The sequence below is a fragment of the Anabrus simplex genome, chromosome 4, assembly GCF_040414725.1.
Source record: "Anabrus simplex isolate iqAnaSimp1 chromosome 4, ASM4041472v1, whole genome shotgun sequence".
Classification (NCBI taxonomy): Eukaryota; Metazoa; Arthropoda; class Insecta; order Orthoptera; family Tettigoniidae; genus Anabrus; species Anabrus simplex.
In genome coordinates, this window is record NC_090268.1 from 156,032,139 (window position 1) to 156,050,610 (window position 18,472).

Consider the following 18,472-nt stretch of genomic DNA (forward strand, 5'->3'; position numbering starts at 1 on the left):
CCATCCAAATTTCCATCTTGTGACGACATGCTGCCCAAATATTTAAAAAATTTCACTAAGTTACTTTAAGAGGTTCATTTCCTATTTTTATCACTCCCCTGGATTTTCTGTTACCTCTTGTCATGATCAAAGTCTTGCTTTTCACAGTACTAATCTTCATTCAAAAATTTCTTATCTCCTCATTCCATAAATCAACTTGTGACGGTACTTCCTCTTCATTATCTCCCCAAACAACGATGTCATCAGCAAAGAGCGTAGACTGTACTTGCTCGCCCATTATCTTCTTTTTGATATTATGTAGAATTTTATCCATGATGATAATGAAGAGTAAGGGAGACAATACACTTCCCTGTCTTAAGCCTGTCTCAACTCTGAACCATTCAGTTTGACCCACTTTGGTTGAAACACAGCTTTAACAATTTTGATACAATGCTATTCCCATCTGCATCTGTGCCTCTGTCTATGTTTTCCATACCAAATTCCTTGGGACACTGCAATATGCCTGTACTCCAGAGAAGCGGCTACAAAAGGCGTCTGTTCTCCATGTTAGGAGCAGCCTACAAGTTTCGGCTGGCAGTAGCTCTAAAATGTCTTTGGGAGTGGCAAACCTATCGTAATACAAGCCTATATAATAAGCACCGTGGCTACCGATGTACAAGAAAGACGTGGCCGCTAAAGGAAGAGTTTTGTGAGGGGGTGAAAGGAAGCAGCGCGATTACCATGGTAGCTGCCAGTGGTGTTCATTACTGTAACGTCATGAATGGAAGACGACCCTTTATTTTTCACATGAAATTCTGAGGGGAAAAATCCACAATTCTAGCCCTTCAGACAAGCAACTTAATGTCGATAACATCCTAGGGATTTGAACTACGAATTTTAGGTAAATAAAGTACGAGAATATACCGTATTTACTCGTGTATTACCCTTTTTTCCCCCTCAACTTTTACAGCCGAAAAAGTAAAGAGGGGTCCAATATGCGATAACCTCAATTGTCCGCAGTGAAAACATGACTTCTAGGCTATAAAGAGCTATAAATTGTACATGTAAAGATACTACACTATTCTTCAACAAACTTTCACTAAAAATAAGAGTCCAAAGTTTAATAACAAGTGCCTGGCTGGAGGAGTATCACTGGTGTCTGTAGACTATTTACAATAGAAATTTCTGATGTGATCAATCGTCGATGTTGGAACAGGTTGTGAAATTTATATTCCATTTTTCTTCAATGAGAATTACAATGTGTTGAGCAGGTATTCACTCTCTCCTCCAACCCTGCAGGGTAAGTTGTTCAGGTCAAGTTGATATTGACTTAATCACGGCAAGATTGTAAGAAAACAATGTTAAATATTTTAAACATTCTTCCTTGTAAAATTGAGCTTTTATTGTACACTAGAAAATTCCTTCTTTCATCTTTGTTTTATTCATATGTAGGTATTGTTTTTTTTACGTGCATGTCTTGTCTCCTGTATCATAAGGTAAAGATGACCTTAACATAGGCCGAAACATGTCTTTTAGACATCATGTTTGTACAAGCCATTTAATTTAAGTGATGTATATTGTATAGTATTGAACAGGTGGACAAATATATGTAAATTCTTGCTAAGAATTTTTAACTACAGAAAACAAAACACACACAGATTGCCTTACGCTAGAATAAATTGCAAAGTGTCTCCTGAAAATAAAATACTACTTGAGTTAAACATTGCAGGGCCTATTTAATTAGTGGTGAAAAGAAAAACACACATTTCAATGTGTTTAAAAAAGACTGTCAAGTGCCTTCTCTTTTAATGAACAGAGAAGTCATGCCATCGCTAAACAGCAGGTTGTCCACTGCGGTCGCCTCAGTCCACTTGCCCTAAAGCACAGCAGCATGGCTATGGCTCATCAGTGGTACAGAATCAGTCACATCCTCGTCACTTTCACACTGTGTCGGTACACTTGATCATTTGTATGATACAGGCATCTGTAATTTCCAACTGCTCATTACCTTTTAACCACAACATGATGTCCATTATGGTCAATCTCCCATGTGTGGTGTTCATCTTTCACCTTTAAGGCACTGACGCACTGAAAACAAACTTTTTTTAAAATACAAATTTTCAGCTCGTATTTATGGGAATATCAGACCATCAAAACTTGATTAACCGAGACTCTACTGTACTTGTAAAACAATGTCTGAATGGTCAATAAACTACAGAAAAACTGAACTTGAGAAACCTACTTTCAGTTCAGTTCCAGCATATCTATAAAAGAGAGAAAGTGACCAAGCTCGCCCCTTAAATAACCTCTCGGATTGCCTATTACAAAGAAGAAGGGGATCCATATGAACTTTTTACAATTTTTGTCTGTGTCTGTTAGGTCATCAGCCCAGAGGCTGGTTGGATCCTCAAATAGCACCATCAAAGGCTATGCAGTTATAAGGAAACCGCAAAAACCAATGGCAGAGCCCAAATGAGGCATACTAGGCAAGATGAGGAGTGAGGTAGTTTGCCATTGCTTTCCTCACTGGACCAGAAGTTGCTACTGCAGTACGACTGATCCTATGAGCAACACCTTTCATAACACTCGACACTAGTCTTGCTCCAAATGCCGTTACTCAGCACCACCCATACCCCCGGCAGCTTCCATATTGTCACAGCCATGGATGAGACTGAGACTTCTGGAGAAGCTACAGTTTGCTCTGGCCTGTGCCAAGAGACGGATACAAAAATACTGCATCCATCAAGAAATGGCAACAGGTGGTTACAATTTTTAAGTGTTAAAATTTCCATCTGGAAGTTAGCCTACTTGAAATTGAGTTTAAGGAACCTTAGAGGTCTAGGATAATCTGTATTGGTATCCTACCATCCATTGTTGACTGTTATTAATTACTTTGCAGTTCCTAGTTTTTGCAGTCATACACTCACATTCAGTACCCTCTTTGGTAGCGTATTTTTATCGTGAAAACATATGGGAAGAAACGCAACAGGCATTTCAAAGAGAATTTGGTGTGTATGATGTTCCAACTAGGCCAACATTTTCCTCGATGGTACAACTAAATTTGTGTCCTCACCCTGAGGTGATGCAGCTCTTTACAAGCACACTCAACAGAGGTGAGCTGCATACCATTTTAACCACATACCAGCCCCCCTACCAATTTTAAATTTCAGGTAGTACCGGGAATTGAAACCAGGCCTCTTGAGCATGGCAGCTAACAGCGCTAACCGTTACACTGTAGACCTGATTTGCTCCTTACCGAAAGTGGAAAAAGCAGGCCCGGTATGAGTCAAGATTGTGTTGACGATGTTCCAGGATGCTTACTGAAATCACCAAAGAAAACATTGTGCCAATTGAGTCAGGAGACAGGCTTACTCCTCTGGCACATGTTGGGGAACTGAAAACAAATCTGGCTTAAATACGGTGTGCATGCAACGCAGGAACTGGATTGAAAGAACCAGGCGGGGAAACAACAGCAATAAGAATCTCCCACAATTACTCGGTAATCAATAGATTGTCCACATCAGCAATTTTTTTCATTATAGACAAAAATTATATTTCTTTAAAATTCCAACGTAAATTTAACACGCTTGTAGCCGATAACAACACATGCGCATCATGACTCCACTTTCACTTAGTGCTGGTGACAACATGTGGATCACATTCCACGCCAAATATTAAAGCTCATACTTCCACCAGTACCAATGTAAACAAGTGGACCTCCTGCAAGTGCCTTGTAGAGCTGTTGTTAAACATATATTCCATCTGGGCATCACATTAATTTTTAGTTATTATCTCTGTAGGTGTTACAATTCACCATACTTTTCTGCAATGTCAATGGAGAACAGTGAGGTTGCAGGACCTTCTGAGCGGAAGAAACACCATCTCGTAGGTTCACAAAACTATGACACCGTTTATCGGAACACATTTCGCCAGTAAATGTGCGGCTGAGGAGAATGAGCATAGATTGCGGAAGCCGTGCAGACAATGCTACGAAAAAGGTGTAGTGCAAGACAGCATACTCTATTACAGCGAGTGTCCAAGACAGAGGATGGTTGCCTAGTTGCATTTCCTCTTAAAACAATAATCACCGCCACCACAACACCAACTGTCCAGGACAGTCAGGCTTGTTCTTGAGCAATACTTCATGTAATTCCACAAAAGTAAGAAGTGGCTCCAAACAATGGCGTATCTACCTGTGTTTGTTGCAGCGCACTATCACAGGCCACCTGTTTTTTTTTTTTTTTTTTTTTGCTAGCGGCTTTACGTCGCACCGACACAGATAGGTCTTATGGCGACGATGGGATAGGAAAGGCCTAGGAGTTGGAAGGAAGCGGCCGTGGCCTTAATTAAGGTACAGCCCCAGCATTTGCCTGGTGTGAAAATGGGAAACCACGGAAAACCATCTTCAAGGCTGCCGATAGCGGGATTCGAACCTACTATCTCCCGGATGCAAGCTCACAGCCGCGCGCCTCTACGCGCACGGCCAACTCGCCCGGTACAGGCCACCTTATTGGCTATGTACGTTGTACAGCAATTGCTCATGAAGTAATGACCTAGTAAAGATTTCACTACACACCATTTTTGTGGGAAATGTTCAAAAACGAATTTACCTGTTGTAGAAAAGTTACAAATATCTACAGTTGAACAACAAAACATTTTTTTCTTCATTACACTTAGTTACATTCACGGCGCATAAGCTGCGTCCAATGACACTGGAGGCAAAAAGCTCATCAGGGATACACAAAAATAGTATTGAAATATTTGAAACGATAATGCATAAGGACACAGAAATAAACTCTGTTCAGCAAAGAATGTATTAAGGTACGGCGGGAACCATTACCGATATCCAAGCAGCTGCAAGCATGTGAAGAACATGTATTTCTCAATTTCGTGTAGCAAATTTTGTTAGTTAAAATGTCATTCTTTGGACTACACATAAATATGCCAGTCAGAGTAAATGTGGAAGCCATATAATAGTTAAAGTCTCTTACCTGATGAGAGCCATTATTAGGATGTATTGCAGAGCCACCTTCCAGTGCCTGTCCTAATAGTGTCTCTCTAGTCAACTGATCTCCATTGTTGTTATTGTTGTTATTATTATTATGAGTTGCCGATGAAGAAGGTGATGGTGAGAACTGATGTTCGTTATTGCGACTTCGTTTAGGAGGTGGAGAAAGAGCGTCGTCGTTGAAGTTTTCTCTTAATTCATTAGATTGAGACCAAGGGAGTGAGTTTGAGGTCTGTAATGAAAGAAATATGATCATATTTTAAGTGAAATGCAAAGGAAGATATTCTTACAGTAAGATATCCAATAATTAGCTAAACAATTATTTAAGGATGTAAATGCTACAGGCAAGAACATCCCAACATCAAAACAATATATTAAATAGAAAAAAATAATTAAAATTAAGATTAGAACATGGATACGAATCCCTATCTTCTGAAGCTACCTGTCATTGTGAAATCCTGTGTGTTCCTATTCATTTTAGTATTTTCTACACTCATGTTCATAAAAAACAGAACATCTTGAAAGACTAGAGGTAGGAAGTTCATATTCACAGGACATGTTCATTAGCATGTTCTGCAGTCACCTAAGTTCAGCATGTGTCCTGTTGCCTAGTAGGCACTGGGTCCTCCATGGGCACTGATAAGTTGTTCCATGCGCGATTGCATCGATAAGTATAAGGTGCGAATGGTGACCTAGCCATCCATGCTGCATTCACCTAGTTCCACAGTTCACCTTTGGTGGTTGGCATTGGGTCACAGCACTGCACCCGTCATTTCACCATATCTCACAAATTTTTCATTGGCGACATGTTCCGATAATCAGGCTGGCCAGGGCCAGTCTGATATCCTGTGACAACAAGAAGGCATGTGTTTGTGCAGCAACATGTGGTCGTGTATTGTCCTGCTGAAATATGGTGTCTGAGGTGTTGTGCAGAAAGGGTATGGCTACTGGTCGCAGGATGTCATTCATGTACGTCAAACTGGTCACAGTGCCCTGGACACGCACCAATTGTGATTATGTTTGTACCCAATAGCACCACACACCATAAAGCCTTGAGTTGGTGCTGTATGTCTAGTGCGAATGCAGTCAATATGATGCCTCTCCCCCTGTCAGCGGTGAACCAAAATGCGGCCATCATAAAAAAAAAATAATAATAAAAAAAAAAAAAAAAAGAACCTGGATTCACCTGAAAACACTATCTGCTGCCATTCCTGTCCCCAGTGACATCTTTCCATACACCATTGCAGTCTAGCATGTTTATGCACATTAGTCAAAGGTAGGCAGAGAAGAGGACGAGGTGCCAGTAACCCAGACCATAATAAATGTTGGCGGACTGTCACTCCTGATAGTGTACGATGTGTTACACTGTTGTGCCAGAGCTGAGGAGGATGCAGATCTGTCCTGCAATGCCATTCGGATGACGTGTTGATCTTCTCGGTGGGGGTCTGGTCTGGGTGGTGCGACCAGACCTATCTCGTCGTGTTCTATGGCCTTCTGTGAACCACCCGTTGCACTGCCGACACACTTTGTCCAACATGAGCAGCAATTTCCTGGATGGATGCATCACATTCTCTCATGCCAATAATGCGCCCTCTTTCAAACTCACTCATTTGACGGTACGGTTCTCGCATACATCTGCGAGGCATCCTGCATGTCTCCTCAAGTTACACTGATCCATTACCTTCGGTTTATAGCGACAACGAGAGCTACAGGCATATTTTACCAGTCTGAGGTGGTGCGCCAAGATATTGATGTGGACCTTGAATCTGACGGCTGACATGGTTCAAATGCTATCATTTCTTCAGAACATACTAATGCACATGTCCTGTGAATATGAACTTCCTATCTCTGGTTTTTGAAGGTGTTCTGGTTTTTATAAACATGAATGTATATACGGTACATGCTTTGTCACATGTTTGTTCCTTTTCTTTCAACATACTCATTCATCATTCATCCCCACCTACAGGATGAATTACTTAAATACTGACGCCCTCAAATTCAACATTATGTATGAATACTGAATTATCACAACCACATTAACTTAAAGATATTTCAAGTTCTGAGAATGTACCGTAGTGTGTACAAATTTACCAAGAAGAGGTTAGTGTATCTGAACGCCTTCAAATATCACTGAACTGAAACAGATAGAACCCACCAACTCAGGTTCAGAAAGCCAGTGCTTGACATTCTGAGCTCCTCAGTCCAAAGATAAGCTGCAAAACATCTAAATTTAGCACCTCTTATTAATGTGCATTACGAAGATCACAAGGCAAGACAGTCACTGGGTCTATTGCATAACAATAACAGTTTAACTTGCTGTCATATAAGTACTTACTTAATATTTGTTGAATAAAGGCACAAGTGATTACATGACAAACAAGTTTATACTTGCTCAGGTAAGTAAGCACTTTGACTCTTCAGTACCAACGTACAGCATAAGTACTGTAGTAATCTGACATTATTCAAGTTCTGAGAATGTACCGTAGTGTGTACAGATTTACCAAGAAGAGGTTAGTGTATCTGAATAAAGGCGTACCATATTCGTCGACTTCCAGAAATAACACAAATCTGTGATAGAACTACTCTCTTCAAAACCCTAGGAGAATGAGGACTCAATGACAGAACTGATACGTTGTTGCAAGCCATACTGCACGCCACCACTTCCAAAGTGAAGTTTAGAGGACAGCTCTTGGAGAGCTTCCCAATGAAAACAGGTGTGAGGCAAGAAGATGGTATCTCACCCATATTTTTAAACGTGTTCTGGAAAAGATCATTAAGGAATGGACCAGATTCCTACTAGTGAACACTGGATTAAAGACAGGGATCAAAGCAGACAACCTAAGGACTTCATGCCTGGCCTTTGCTTATGACCTGACCTTACTAGCAAACAACATGCAAGAGGCCACTACGCAACTCCAAACACTATACCCAATAACAGTTGAAACAGGTCTCTTGATCAACATCAGAAAGACAAGAGCTCATTTCTAATATCAAAGATGCCCCTAGAATGATGAGAGTCTGTGATACCGAGCATAGCAAGAGAGCCAAAACTGTCAGCCTCGAAAAATCTATCGATAAAGGTCAAACTAAAACACCATAACGTAGTAGTCAGCCCGTCAGTCCTCTACACAGCAGATTGCTTATCTCTAACCAAGAAGACACCACTAATACCCCTCGAAGTGCACAAAAGGAATTTCCCGAGAAAGAGTGGGACCAAGGATCCTACCAGATGCAAGGCAACGGTATTCTACTAACACCTCACAGATTTTATTAGAAGATGATGGCTGGCTTTCTACGGACACGAGTAAAGAATGGAACCCTCCCCAGGCTGTCCTATAAAATCTTCAAAATAGCAAACAAGAGTAAAGCCACTGGATCCCTGTCGACTAAGGATGTAAACAAACGTCTCGCATAACTTAATATTAATCAAAAGACAATAGCTAACAGGAGTAACTACTATTTAACTATCAAATCCAGGCCCTTCCTAACATCCCTTACAGAAGCTAACCACGAGACCAGAAAATCGACTGAGGAACGCAAGAATAGAGTTCAGCAAGAAAATGAAGGAATATTGGGCCAACAGAAAAGCTCAAGGTAAGAACTACAAAGCAGCTGCCAAACTCACCATCAAGAACACCAGTAGTGGTAAGCGACGACAAAAACCCAGCTAAACACAAGCCCTGTGGTCTACAGGTGGCCAAAACAAATTAAAAATAAATTTAAAAATACCAAGTATTCCACTTCAGTAACTTTGCTAAGTGAATAGTAATCACTGTTACTTCTGAAAATGGCATCCTATGATGCAGTATAGATCAACATGAAAATCATAAATCACAAAAGGAAGTTTCCACGATGAGATACTTCTTATTGCTTCCTCAATCTTTTAAATCCTTATCAAAACTTTTCTATTGTAGTGAACAGTTTAATATTTTGATTGTACATCATCTTTTACAAGATATTATATAACATATTAGATATACAGTTGTAAATCATCTGTCAATCAAACATGAGTACGGGCACCTGGGCTAGGTAAAAATTTCTTCCTAATTTCGTTATTTTTGATAAGTTATTTCATTATATTGATTGCTATTTTTATTTTATTTAGCCAGTAACTTCATTGAAGATTATTTCTACTTTTCATCAATAAAGCTAAACCAAAAGGAAGTTGACAGCATATTGGCAGTAGAACATCATATTTTATTTGTAAATATCTACAAGAAACATGAGAGTTATGCTTTTGCTGAAGAAACATGGTACATATATCAAAGCATGGATGTTTGGAAAAAATATCCTGTCTCTTTAAATAGTAGAACCTAGCCTATGTACCTACATAATTTACACATAGGTTAGTAAAAGAAAGATACCAAGAGTTCCAGATAACTGGGATTCAAAGCTGTTTTGCTGTCAGATATTATATTACAATACGTTGGAAATGGCCTCTCACTGTTTACATAACTGACTGGGATCTGTAAAACCTTCACTGCAGCTTCCACAAAATGCACGTATTCTGATTTTAGGGAAAGAAGAATGGCAATCACATCAATATCTTTACCTGTCTCTACATGAACTACAAACTATAGAACATTACATGTTAAGAAAACAATACTGCTCTTACGGACCTACAAGAAGTGTACCACCTCTTACACACACAGTTCCTCGTGATTAAAGAATATGATAATGTAATTTATATTGTAATATGAAAGCAAGAAAATACAGTAGAACCTCGATAATTCGAAATCGGTTAATTCAAAATCCCGCCTAATTTGAAAAAGCTCTCGTTCTTGGAAACATGAGATACAGTTTTGCAAGTTATTTAAATTGATTAATTCGAAATACGAATAATTCGTAATTCGAAGTACAATGTCGGCCCCATTACCGAAATTCAGACTTTTAATACGAAACTGCCTTTACACTTTAAAACAATAGTACCGGAATATTACAGAGCAATTTCAACTTGAAATTTATCCGCGTCATAATAGAACGCATGTTCCGGAACGTGGAGCGATAGCTTTCCACAATTACACTCACTTTGGTGGGTCTACAGAGCGCTTCCTGATTGTTAAATTGAATGAAATCGAATTCTTTTTTTTATTCAACCTTTTAAGGAACGCCGTAATATCACGCAACAGGCAGTGTGCGGAAAAACAGAATCCGCTAACACTGGCGATGCCGACAGTTGACGAAAAACGTGGCTCATATAATAAATTCGTAGGCACCGAACAATATTGTCATTGCCGATGAAACTGCATCGCTTAATTCTAATGCGAGCCCAAACGGTCTTATGGTTTTAAAGGAAAAAGTGCCAGCCGGAGAATCGTACAAGGGTGGGGGATGGAGGTCATTGTAGTGCATTTCAATGCACATGGAAGCGAGAAACGTTATCCCCTTGTCATAGAAAAGTTCGATAAGCCACAATGTTTTAAGGGCATCGGGCACTTTCAATGCCAGTACAACGCACCTTAAAATGCAAACAGTACAGAAATCCAAAAATTAATGCATTTGCACAGGGGGAACCAGCATAATTTATTCTCGTCTTTGAATTGTGTGATTTTTTTTCTTTCGTTGCGTGAGGTTATGTTTGTCAGTGATTTATCCAAGTGCATTATTTGAACATTGTAAATGCACCTTGTTGGATACATTTCGGAAATAGTGTTTTTCCGTGGCATTTGAAAGGTTTAAACTGTGAATCGAGGTGACTGCATGCATTAATGGGTCTTAGAATACTTTGTGACGCGGCAAGTGTTTACATTTCTGAAGTACGAGAGAAGTGCCATGCGGGAAATCGTACAAGGATAGAGGCATAGGGAAGTTCGATTTTAAGGGCATCGGGTACTTTCTGTGTAAATACAAGGCATCCAAAATGCCTACAGTATATAATAATCCAATGAATAAAGCACTTGCACATGGGAGCCAGCATAGATTTCTCCTCGTCTTTGAATCCTGCTTTTTTTTCTTTCTTTCTTTCTTTCTTTGCTTGAGGTTATGTTTGCCAGTGAGATATTCAAGTGCATTATTTGAATACTGTAAATGCACCTTCTTGGATACATTTTTGTAATAGTTCTTTTTTCATGGCATTTGAAAGGTATAAACTGTGAATCAAGGTTAACTGCATGCAGTAACGGGCCTTAGAATATTTTGTAACGCGGCAAGGGTTGGTACTACTGAATTGTGGATAGGCGGTTAATTCGAAATCACGTAATTCGAAATCTGATTTTTGTGTCCCAATCACTTCGAATTAACAAGGTTTTACTGTAGACGAGGCATTTTTCTGCCCACGAGTTATTAAACAGTCTATTTCATAAATACATTAGCAGAGAGGAAGGGCAATGGTGGGAATAGCCATCGCTTTGCTGCTTTCCTTCATTTTCCCTCTGAGTTGCTCTGGTACATGTAATGTTACATTGTGAATCGCCAGCAGCTTATCAATGTTCAGGAAAAGTCATCTATTTGTGTGTATTCTAATATTATCACACTGTACAACAGTTGTTACTGAAGATTCTGATATTGTGGTTTGCAGCGGTACATCACGGCATGACTAGTACTGATACTGAAATTCGCTATGATCTTTATCTGTGCTTGCTTGGGTTTGAAATTTAGCTGTTGCTTCTTAAGCGCATTTATTTTTTTACAATTCTTTTTATGGGATGATACGATGTCACAGTAGTACCTGGTGTTACCTGGACAAATTTATTAAATGCAATTAACTGCATCCCCCATCCCTCGAGGCTATAACGATTATCTGTTGTGTATTTTCTCCCCAAATTTCCCTTGAACTTCTATACTGAAGTTTTGTATGTACAGTAGTTTACCCTTGATGCTGCAAAAAACCTAAACCTTAGATTTTATAAATACAATTTGCAGCTTAGTTTCTTTCTCCTTTTGTCATGAACTTAAATGCTGAGTTTCACCAATTTATGTTCCACAGTTTTCCAGTATTGCTGTGAAAATCAAAATGAGCCACCTCTAAAATTCCCATCCCCTTGAATTCCTAAATATAATTTTGAGCTTAGTTTCTTCCCCTTTTACCTTGAAATTAAATACCGAGTTTCACCAATATGTGTGCTACCGTTTTCCTGCGATGCTACTCGTCAGAGCTGTTCGATGTGGCAACCTTGTCGTCATAAAGAGCAATTCTATTTTCTTGACATGGAATGACCTATAATATCTAAATACTGTGTATGGATCACGATATTCTTATTTTGAAAGTTCTCATAGGATGGGAATCCGCTTTATTGGATGAGACTTATTTTCTAAAACGCATTTCATTATGCTTCTTTAATCAGAGTGATTCCACATAACTTTGTCAATTATTTTGTGATTTTACTCGAAGTTTCGCATTTAGAGTCAAATTTATAAAATTTTACAAAAATTTTGCAATATAGCACTTTGCAAAAACCAGATGCCTCTACACAAGAGTTAACTTATAAACATACAGTAAAACCTCGTCAATTCGAAGTCGTTGGGATGCAAAAATCAGACTTCGAACTACGTGATTTCAAATTAACCGCCAACTCGTAATTCAGAAATGCCAACTCTTGCCGCATCACAAAATATTCTAAGACCCGTTACTGCATGCAATTAACCTTGATTGACAGTTCAAACCTTTCAAATGCCATGGGATTTTTTTTTCTTTTAAATGTATCCAACAAGGTGCATTTACATTAATCAAATAATGCACTTGGATAAATCACTGGTAAACATAACCTCATGCAATGAATGAAAGAAAGAACACACGGTTCAAAGACTAAGATAAATTATGCTGGCTCCCCTGTGCAAATGCTTTATTTTTTGGATTACCGTAATGTTTGCATTTTTTAGTTGCCTTGTACTCCCATGGAAAGCGCCTGATACCCTCAAAACATCGTGGTTTACCAAACTTTCCTATGACGAGGGGAGAAAGTCTCTTGCTTCTGCGTGCATTGCAACACAATACAACAACCCCCACCCTTGTACGATTTCCCGGACGGCACTTCTCTCCTTTAAAACCGTAAGTCCGTTCGGGCTCTGCATTAAAAAAAACAATGCAGTTTATCGGCACTGACAATACTGTTTTGGTGTATACGAATTGATTATATGAGCCACACGTTTTCACAAACTGTCGGCATCGCCAGTGTTTGCGGATTCTGCTTTTCAACACACTGCCTGCTGCGTGATATTGTGGTGTGGCGTTCCTTAAAACGCTGAATACAAAAGAATTACAATTTCACTCTAACTTAGTAAATATGAAGCACACTATAGACACACCAAGGTGAGTGAACGTGCAGAAAGCTAGCCCTGCGCATTCCGGAAGACGCACTCAATCGTGACGTGGATAAATTTTGAATTAAAATTACTCTGTAAGATACTAATTTCTTAAAATGTAAAGGCAGTTTTGAATTAAAAGTCTGAATTTCGGTAATAGGACAGATATACTTCTTCGAACTACGAATTATCCGCACTTCGAATTAAACAAATAACGTGCAAAACCGTACCTCATGTAACAGAATATTGAATGAACTGATTTTAACTTATCGAAGTTCTTCTGTACATACACCATACCTGCCAACTGTTAGAAATAAAAAATAGAAAGATTTTTTAATTCTTGGATTTCATCACATATATTGATGATGATGATTGTTGTTTTAAGGGACCTAAAATCTGATGGTACGAAATGAGACGAAATGCAATGACAAAATAAAAATCCAAAATCCTCCACTGACCAGAATTCAAAGCGTGAGGACGTAAAATGAACGGATGGATATGAAGTTAAAACAATCAGTGGAGCCGACCCGCAATGCCTCAGTCTCAGAAACTCAAGGAAAACAATAGTAATACTGACCAAGGGACTGCTTCTATACCTCAATACTGAATCGATGGAGCTTGCAAGCTAAATGGGTCCAAAATATAGGTCATCGCCCTCTCATAATGGTACTTATCGCTTGGAAAGCAGAACCATGGTATTTGACATGGTGCGGTACTAATCAAAAGTATCGTAGACTTGTGGTATTCCACACATTATGGTACCACTCACAGGTAATGAAATCCACACATGTAATACAGACCCACGGTGTTTCGCACATAGTGGCGCCATTTACAGGCAACGCAAACCTATGGTTTTCATCACACAAGTGTACAAACCACAGGGACTCTTACTACTCCCCCTTGGTGTTCCTTATACAGTGGGTACTAATCATAGCCAAGCCAAAGCCCTGGTGTCGCTCATATAGTGCTACTAATCACAGGTACCATAAATGCCTGACCGCACGGTGCTCCTGATTAATACTAATCACAAACCTATTTGGTACCTAACATAGTGGTACTATGCACAAGTAATAGCGACCCATGGTGATCCCCGCGAGGTGGTACGAATCACAAGTAGTTTCATGGTTCTAATCCAATCATCCCTTGGTCACCCCTTTTAGTCGCCTCTTACGACAGGCAGGGATACCGTGGGTGTATTCTACGTCTGCGTCCCCCACCTACAGGGGGTTGTGCATTTGGTCCGCGAGAGGTATTTTATTTCCCTCAAGTCCGCCGGCAAGCCGGTTAGGACACCCCTATCCGCCACCTGGGACGCGCCATGTGGGAGTATCACCTCTCCCCCCTGCTACGCCAGCGTAGTAGGTTCGTGGATCACATATATTGCAACACGGTCTATGTGAGGAAAATGAGAGAGTATTAATTTATATTAAAATTAAGGGGACCCAGCACGTCACAAGATGACAATTGACAAACAATTGACGAGTACACTGATGAATTTCATTGGTTACAACAAGCAAAGAGTACCATGGAAAATATTACTATTTACATTTTCGAACCAATATTGAAACTTAAAATGACGTTTAGCAAAACACCGGTTAAACTTTGTTCGTGCAATGAACATCATGCACAACTTAGACGCTTTTTAGGTAGACATTGTCTAAGGCTTCAAACTAGTCATCATTTCTGCAATCGACCCAAAGCATATTAGGCAACGAGATTCCTCCAGCAATTCTAATTCTGATTTAGCGTAAGGTTTTTAGCATCATCCCCATAAACCTCTATTAGTGACAGATCTTGCACGAGTGTTCAATGGCTTCTTAGCCTGTCTGGAAGTATCCACACGATTTTTTTTTCTATAGCTCATCCGCAAATGTAATCTTGTTTTGACCAAAATTTCGTACAGCCTATGCAGACAACTGCTATACATAAGTTAGCAGAAATATGCAAAACACTAGCAAACCACAAAATTATAACTTCCCCATTTGGAATAGATCTTTCAGAATGTTTTTTTAAGAGGCGGCCGGAGCCGGGACGGCCGGCCACCAGCTCAGTAGTAGTTGTAACAAGGGTCAAAATATTGTAGAAGTTTTTATAAGGAAACGGAACAACGTAAAATCATTTTGTTTTTATAGCGCACGGTAGTCTGTGATACACTTTTCATTGGTGCAAAAGCATTTCAAAAAGAAATGCAAATATAGTTATAAAATGGTAGTTAAAATAACGAATCCCCATATGAAATTGAGCTCTGAACCGCAGTTTTCCTAAACTTGTTTTAAGTCAAGATGGTGTTCAAATTAGAAGCAAACTATACCGTAGCGAAGTTTATATTTTTCTCCAAGGAGCTACTTTAACATACTTCAAAATTAGGGATTCTTTATATATTTAATCGTGATTTTAATAAAGCTCTACTTATTGTCTAACGAGTGTCGGCCAAATTCTAGTGCTGGTAGTTCAGCCAGTTTCCGTCAGATGCCGCAGCGCCTTGTCCTTGAAGAGGGATGATGACAGATTAGCTCCTACCCACGCAGGGCTGTGATGAGCGAGATCTTCAGCTGCTATCAGTCGCTTCCTCACCCTTGCTTCATAACAAGCGGCAGTGGACTCGCTGACAATACTTTGTTACTCGCTAGTTGTGGTATGACCATTCAATAGCATGTTATATTTTGTCGTGTTTTATTATGCCGTATCTTTTTAGCGAGTGCAATGGAATGGCAAAATGCTTGATTTGTAATAAGACATTAAACTTTATTAAAATTTTTAACACTGGGCGAGTTTGCCGTGCAGTTAAGAGGTGCGCGGCTGTGACCTTGCATCCGGGAGATAGTGGGTTCGAATCCCACTGTCGGCAGCCCTGAAGATGGTTTTACGTGGTTTCCCATTTTCACACCAGGCAAAAGCTGGGGCTGTACCTTAATTAAGGCCGCGGCTGCTTCCTTTGAACTCCTAAGCCTTTCGTATCCCATCGTCGCCATAAGACCTATCTGTGTCTGTGCGACGGAAAACCACTAGCAAAATAAATTAACATTCATCGACATTATTCTTTAAAACACGCCGAAGAATATGACAAATATGTTGGTGAAGAACGCCACGAAATTGTGAATGAACTTAGAACAGCTGCCTTATCTGAGGTAGGTGTTATCCGACTTTATTGAATTGTCTTTGTTATATTAGTGACGCAATGATGGTTACTATTCAAACTAAGACAATTAACTTATTTTATTGGTAATTGTAGGTCGGAGGTGAATCGTCAGTTCGAATAAGCTACAACATATCTCACTAAAAGAATGACTAAATGGCATAACGTTATAGAAAGAGATGCAGTAATGGTTGAGAATCCGCATACTGAATAGTAGTTGCTACTAATGTTTCTGTATTATCTGTGTGTGTATACATTTATTAAACTATTGTAAGGTTTAGTAGAATAAGAATAAATTGCTATAAATATATGTTGTTCCTCTTTCAGTTGTAGCCTATTACAATATGGGCAGTGGCGGTTCTAGATACTTAAAAACCGAGCTCGATAGCTGCAGTCGCTTACATGTGGCCAGTATCCAGTATTCGGGTAATAGTAGGTTCGAACGCCACTGTCGGCAGCCCTGAAAATGGTTTTCCATGGTTTCTCATTTTCACACCAGGCAAATGCTTCCTTCCCACTGCTAGCCCTTTCCCGTCCCATCGTTGCCATAAGAGCTATCTGTGTCGGTGGGACGTAAAGCTCCGTGCATGTGTCACTGTAATACCCATTACAGCTGGGACAGATAGAATGCAACCGTTTCGGGAACACAAACGTTGTTGAGTGAAACAGTTACAAGTATATAACCGTTTTTCAGTTGCAGTGCAGTGGTGGTGGTGATTATTGTTTGGTTTTTTTGCTAGGGGCTTTACGTAGCGATTATTGTTTTAAGAGGAAGTACAACTGGGCAACCATCCGCTATATAACTCTAATCAGAGAGAAAAAATGGAAGGAATCCAACACTTCGAAAAATGAAGGTATCGGCCAAGGAAAAACAAGGGCCACGAAGGGCGTGAAAATGAAAGACTCCATAGGCCTACTTACGTAATACCGTCAGGGTCGGAAAAGAACAAGAGTTGATCAAATGTGGTTGGAGAGGATAGATGAGAGAAGAGAATATCGTCTACTGCAGCTGGTTATTCAAGGGAAGATGCAAGGCAGAAGAAGACCAGGAAGAAGGCGCATTCCTTGGATTGATAAGTTGAAAACTTGGTTCAACTGTTCCACTACTGAGCAACATCCAAAGCAAGAATCTCTATGATGGTAGCCAATCTTCTGAAAGGAGATGAACCGAGCTCGATAGCTGCAGTCACTTAAGTGCGGCCAGTATCCAGTATTCGGGAGATAGTAGGTTCTAACCCCACTGTCGCCCCCTGTGGGTGGGGGTGGTAGAATAACACCCACGGTATCCCCCTGCCTGTCGTAAGAGGCGACTACTAGGGGGCCCAGGGGCTCTGTACTTTGGAGCGTGGGCTGGCGACCACGGGGCCCTTAGCTGAGTCCTGGAATTGCTTCCACTTACTTGTGCCAGGCTCCTCACGTTCATCTATCCTACTATCCGGCCTCTCTTGGTCAACTCTTGTTCTCTTCCGACCCCGACGCTATTAGATTTGCGAGGCCTAGAGAGTCTTTCATTTTCACGTCCTTCGTGGCCCTTGTCTTCCTTTGACCGATATCTTCATTTTTCTAAGTGTCGGATCCCTTCAATTTTTTCTCTCTGATTAGTGTTAATAGAGGATGGTTGCCTACTGTAGATGTACTTCCTTTTAAAACAATAATCATCACCACCACCCCACTGTCGGCAGCCCTGAAAATGGTTTTCCGTGGTTTCCCATTTTCACACCAGACAAATGCTGGGGCTGTACCTTAATTGAATCTATTATTTCAGAAACCAGTCAAGCGCCAAGTCTGTCATTTGTAGGAAAATGAAAGAAACTGTCTGGTATCAGACAATATGTTACGGTAGGGGCATAGCGTATTGAAGAGGAAGTGCGACATCTTCTCCGTTTGCCCGTAAGAGCGCTCAAGAGGTTGGTGGGACATCTGCTTGGTGGCAGCACAGGCGATTGCAATGTCAACAGAGACCCTTGGCCATTAGCTCACGTTATATTTGCCTTCAGATGTAGTAATTTTTATTGCTCATTATTGTCGCTGTCAGAGATGTTTCGACAGTTTGCATTATTAGTGTATTCACGATTGAGTTGTGTGAGAAGTGTTATGTTTTAAATACC

At 40.1% G+C, this 18,472-nt stretch overlaps 1 protein-coding gene across 3 annotated transcripts in view; it reads right to left on the bottom strand.

The window, feature by feature from the left end:
- Nucleotides 1-18,472, bottom strand: part of ab (abrupt) — a 152,726-nt gene that overhangs the window by 110,627 nt on the left and 23,627 nt on the right. For all 3 annotated transcript variants that reach the window (XM_067145287.2, XM_067145286.2, XM_067145285.2), the window contains exon 4: nucleotides 4,971-5,219. In XM_067145287.2, coding sequence (XP_067001388.2) covers nucleotides 4,971-5,219 — 249 coding nt within the window. The remainder of the gene's footprint in view (nucleotides 1-4,970; nucleotides 5,220-18,472) is intronic.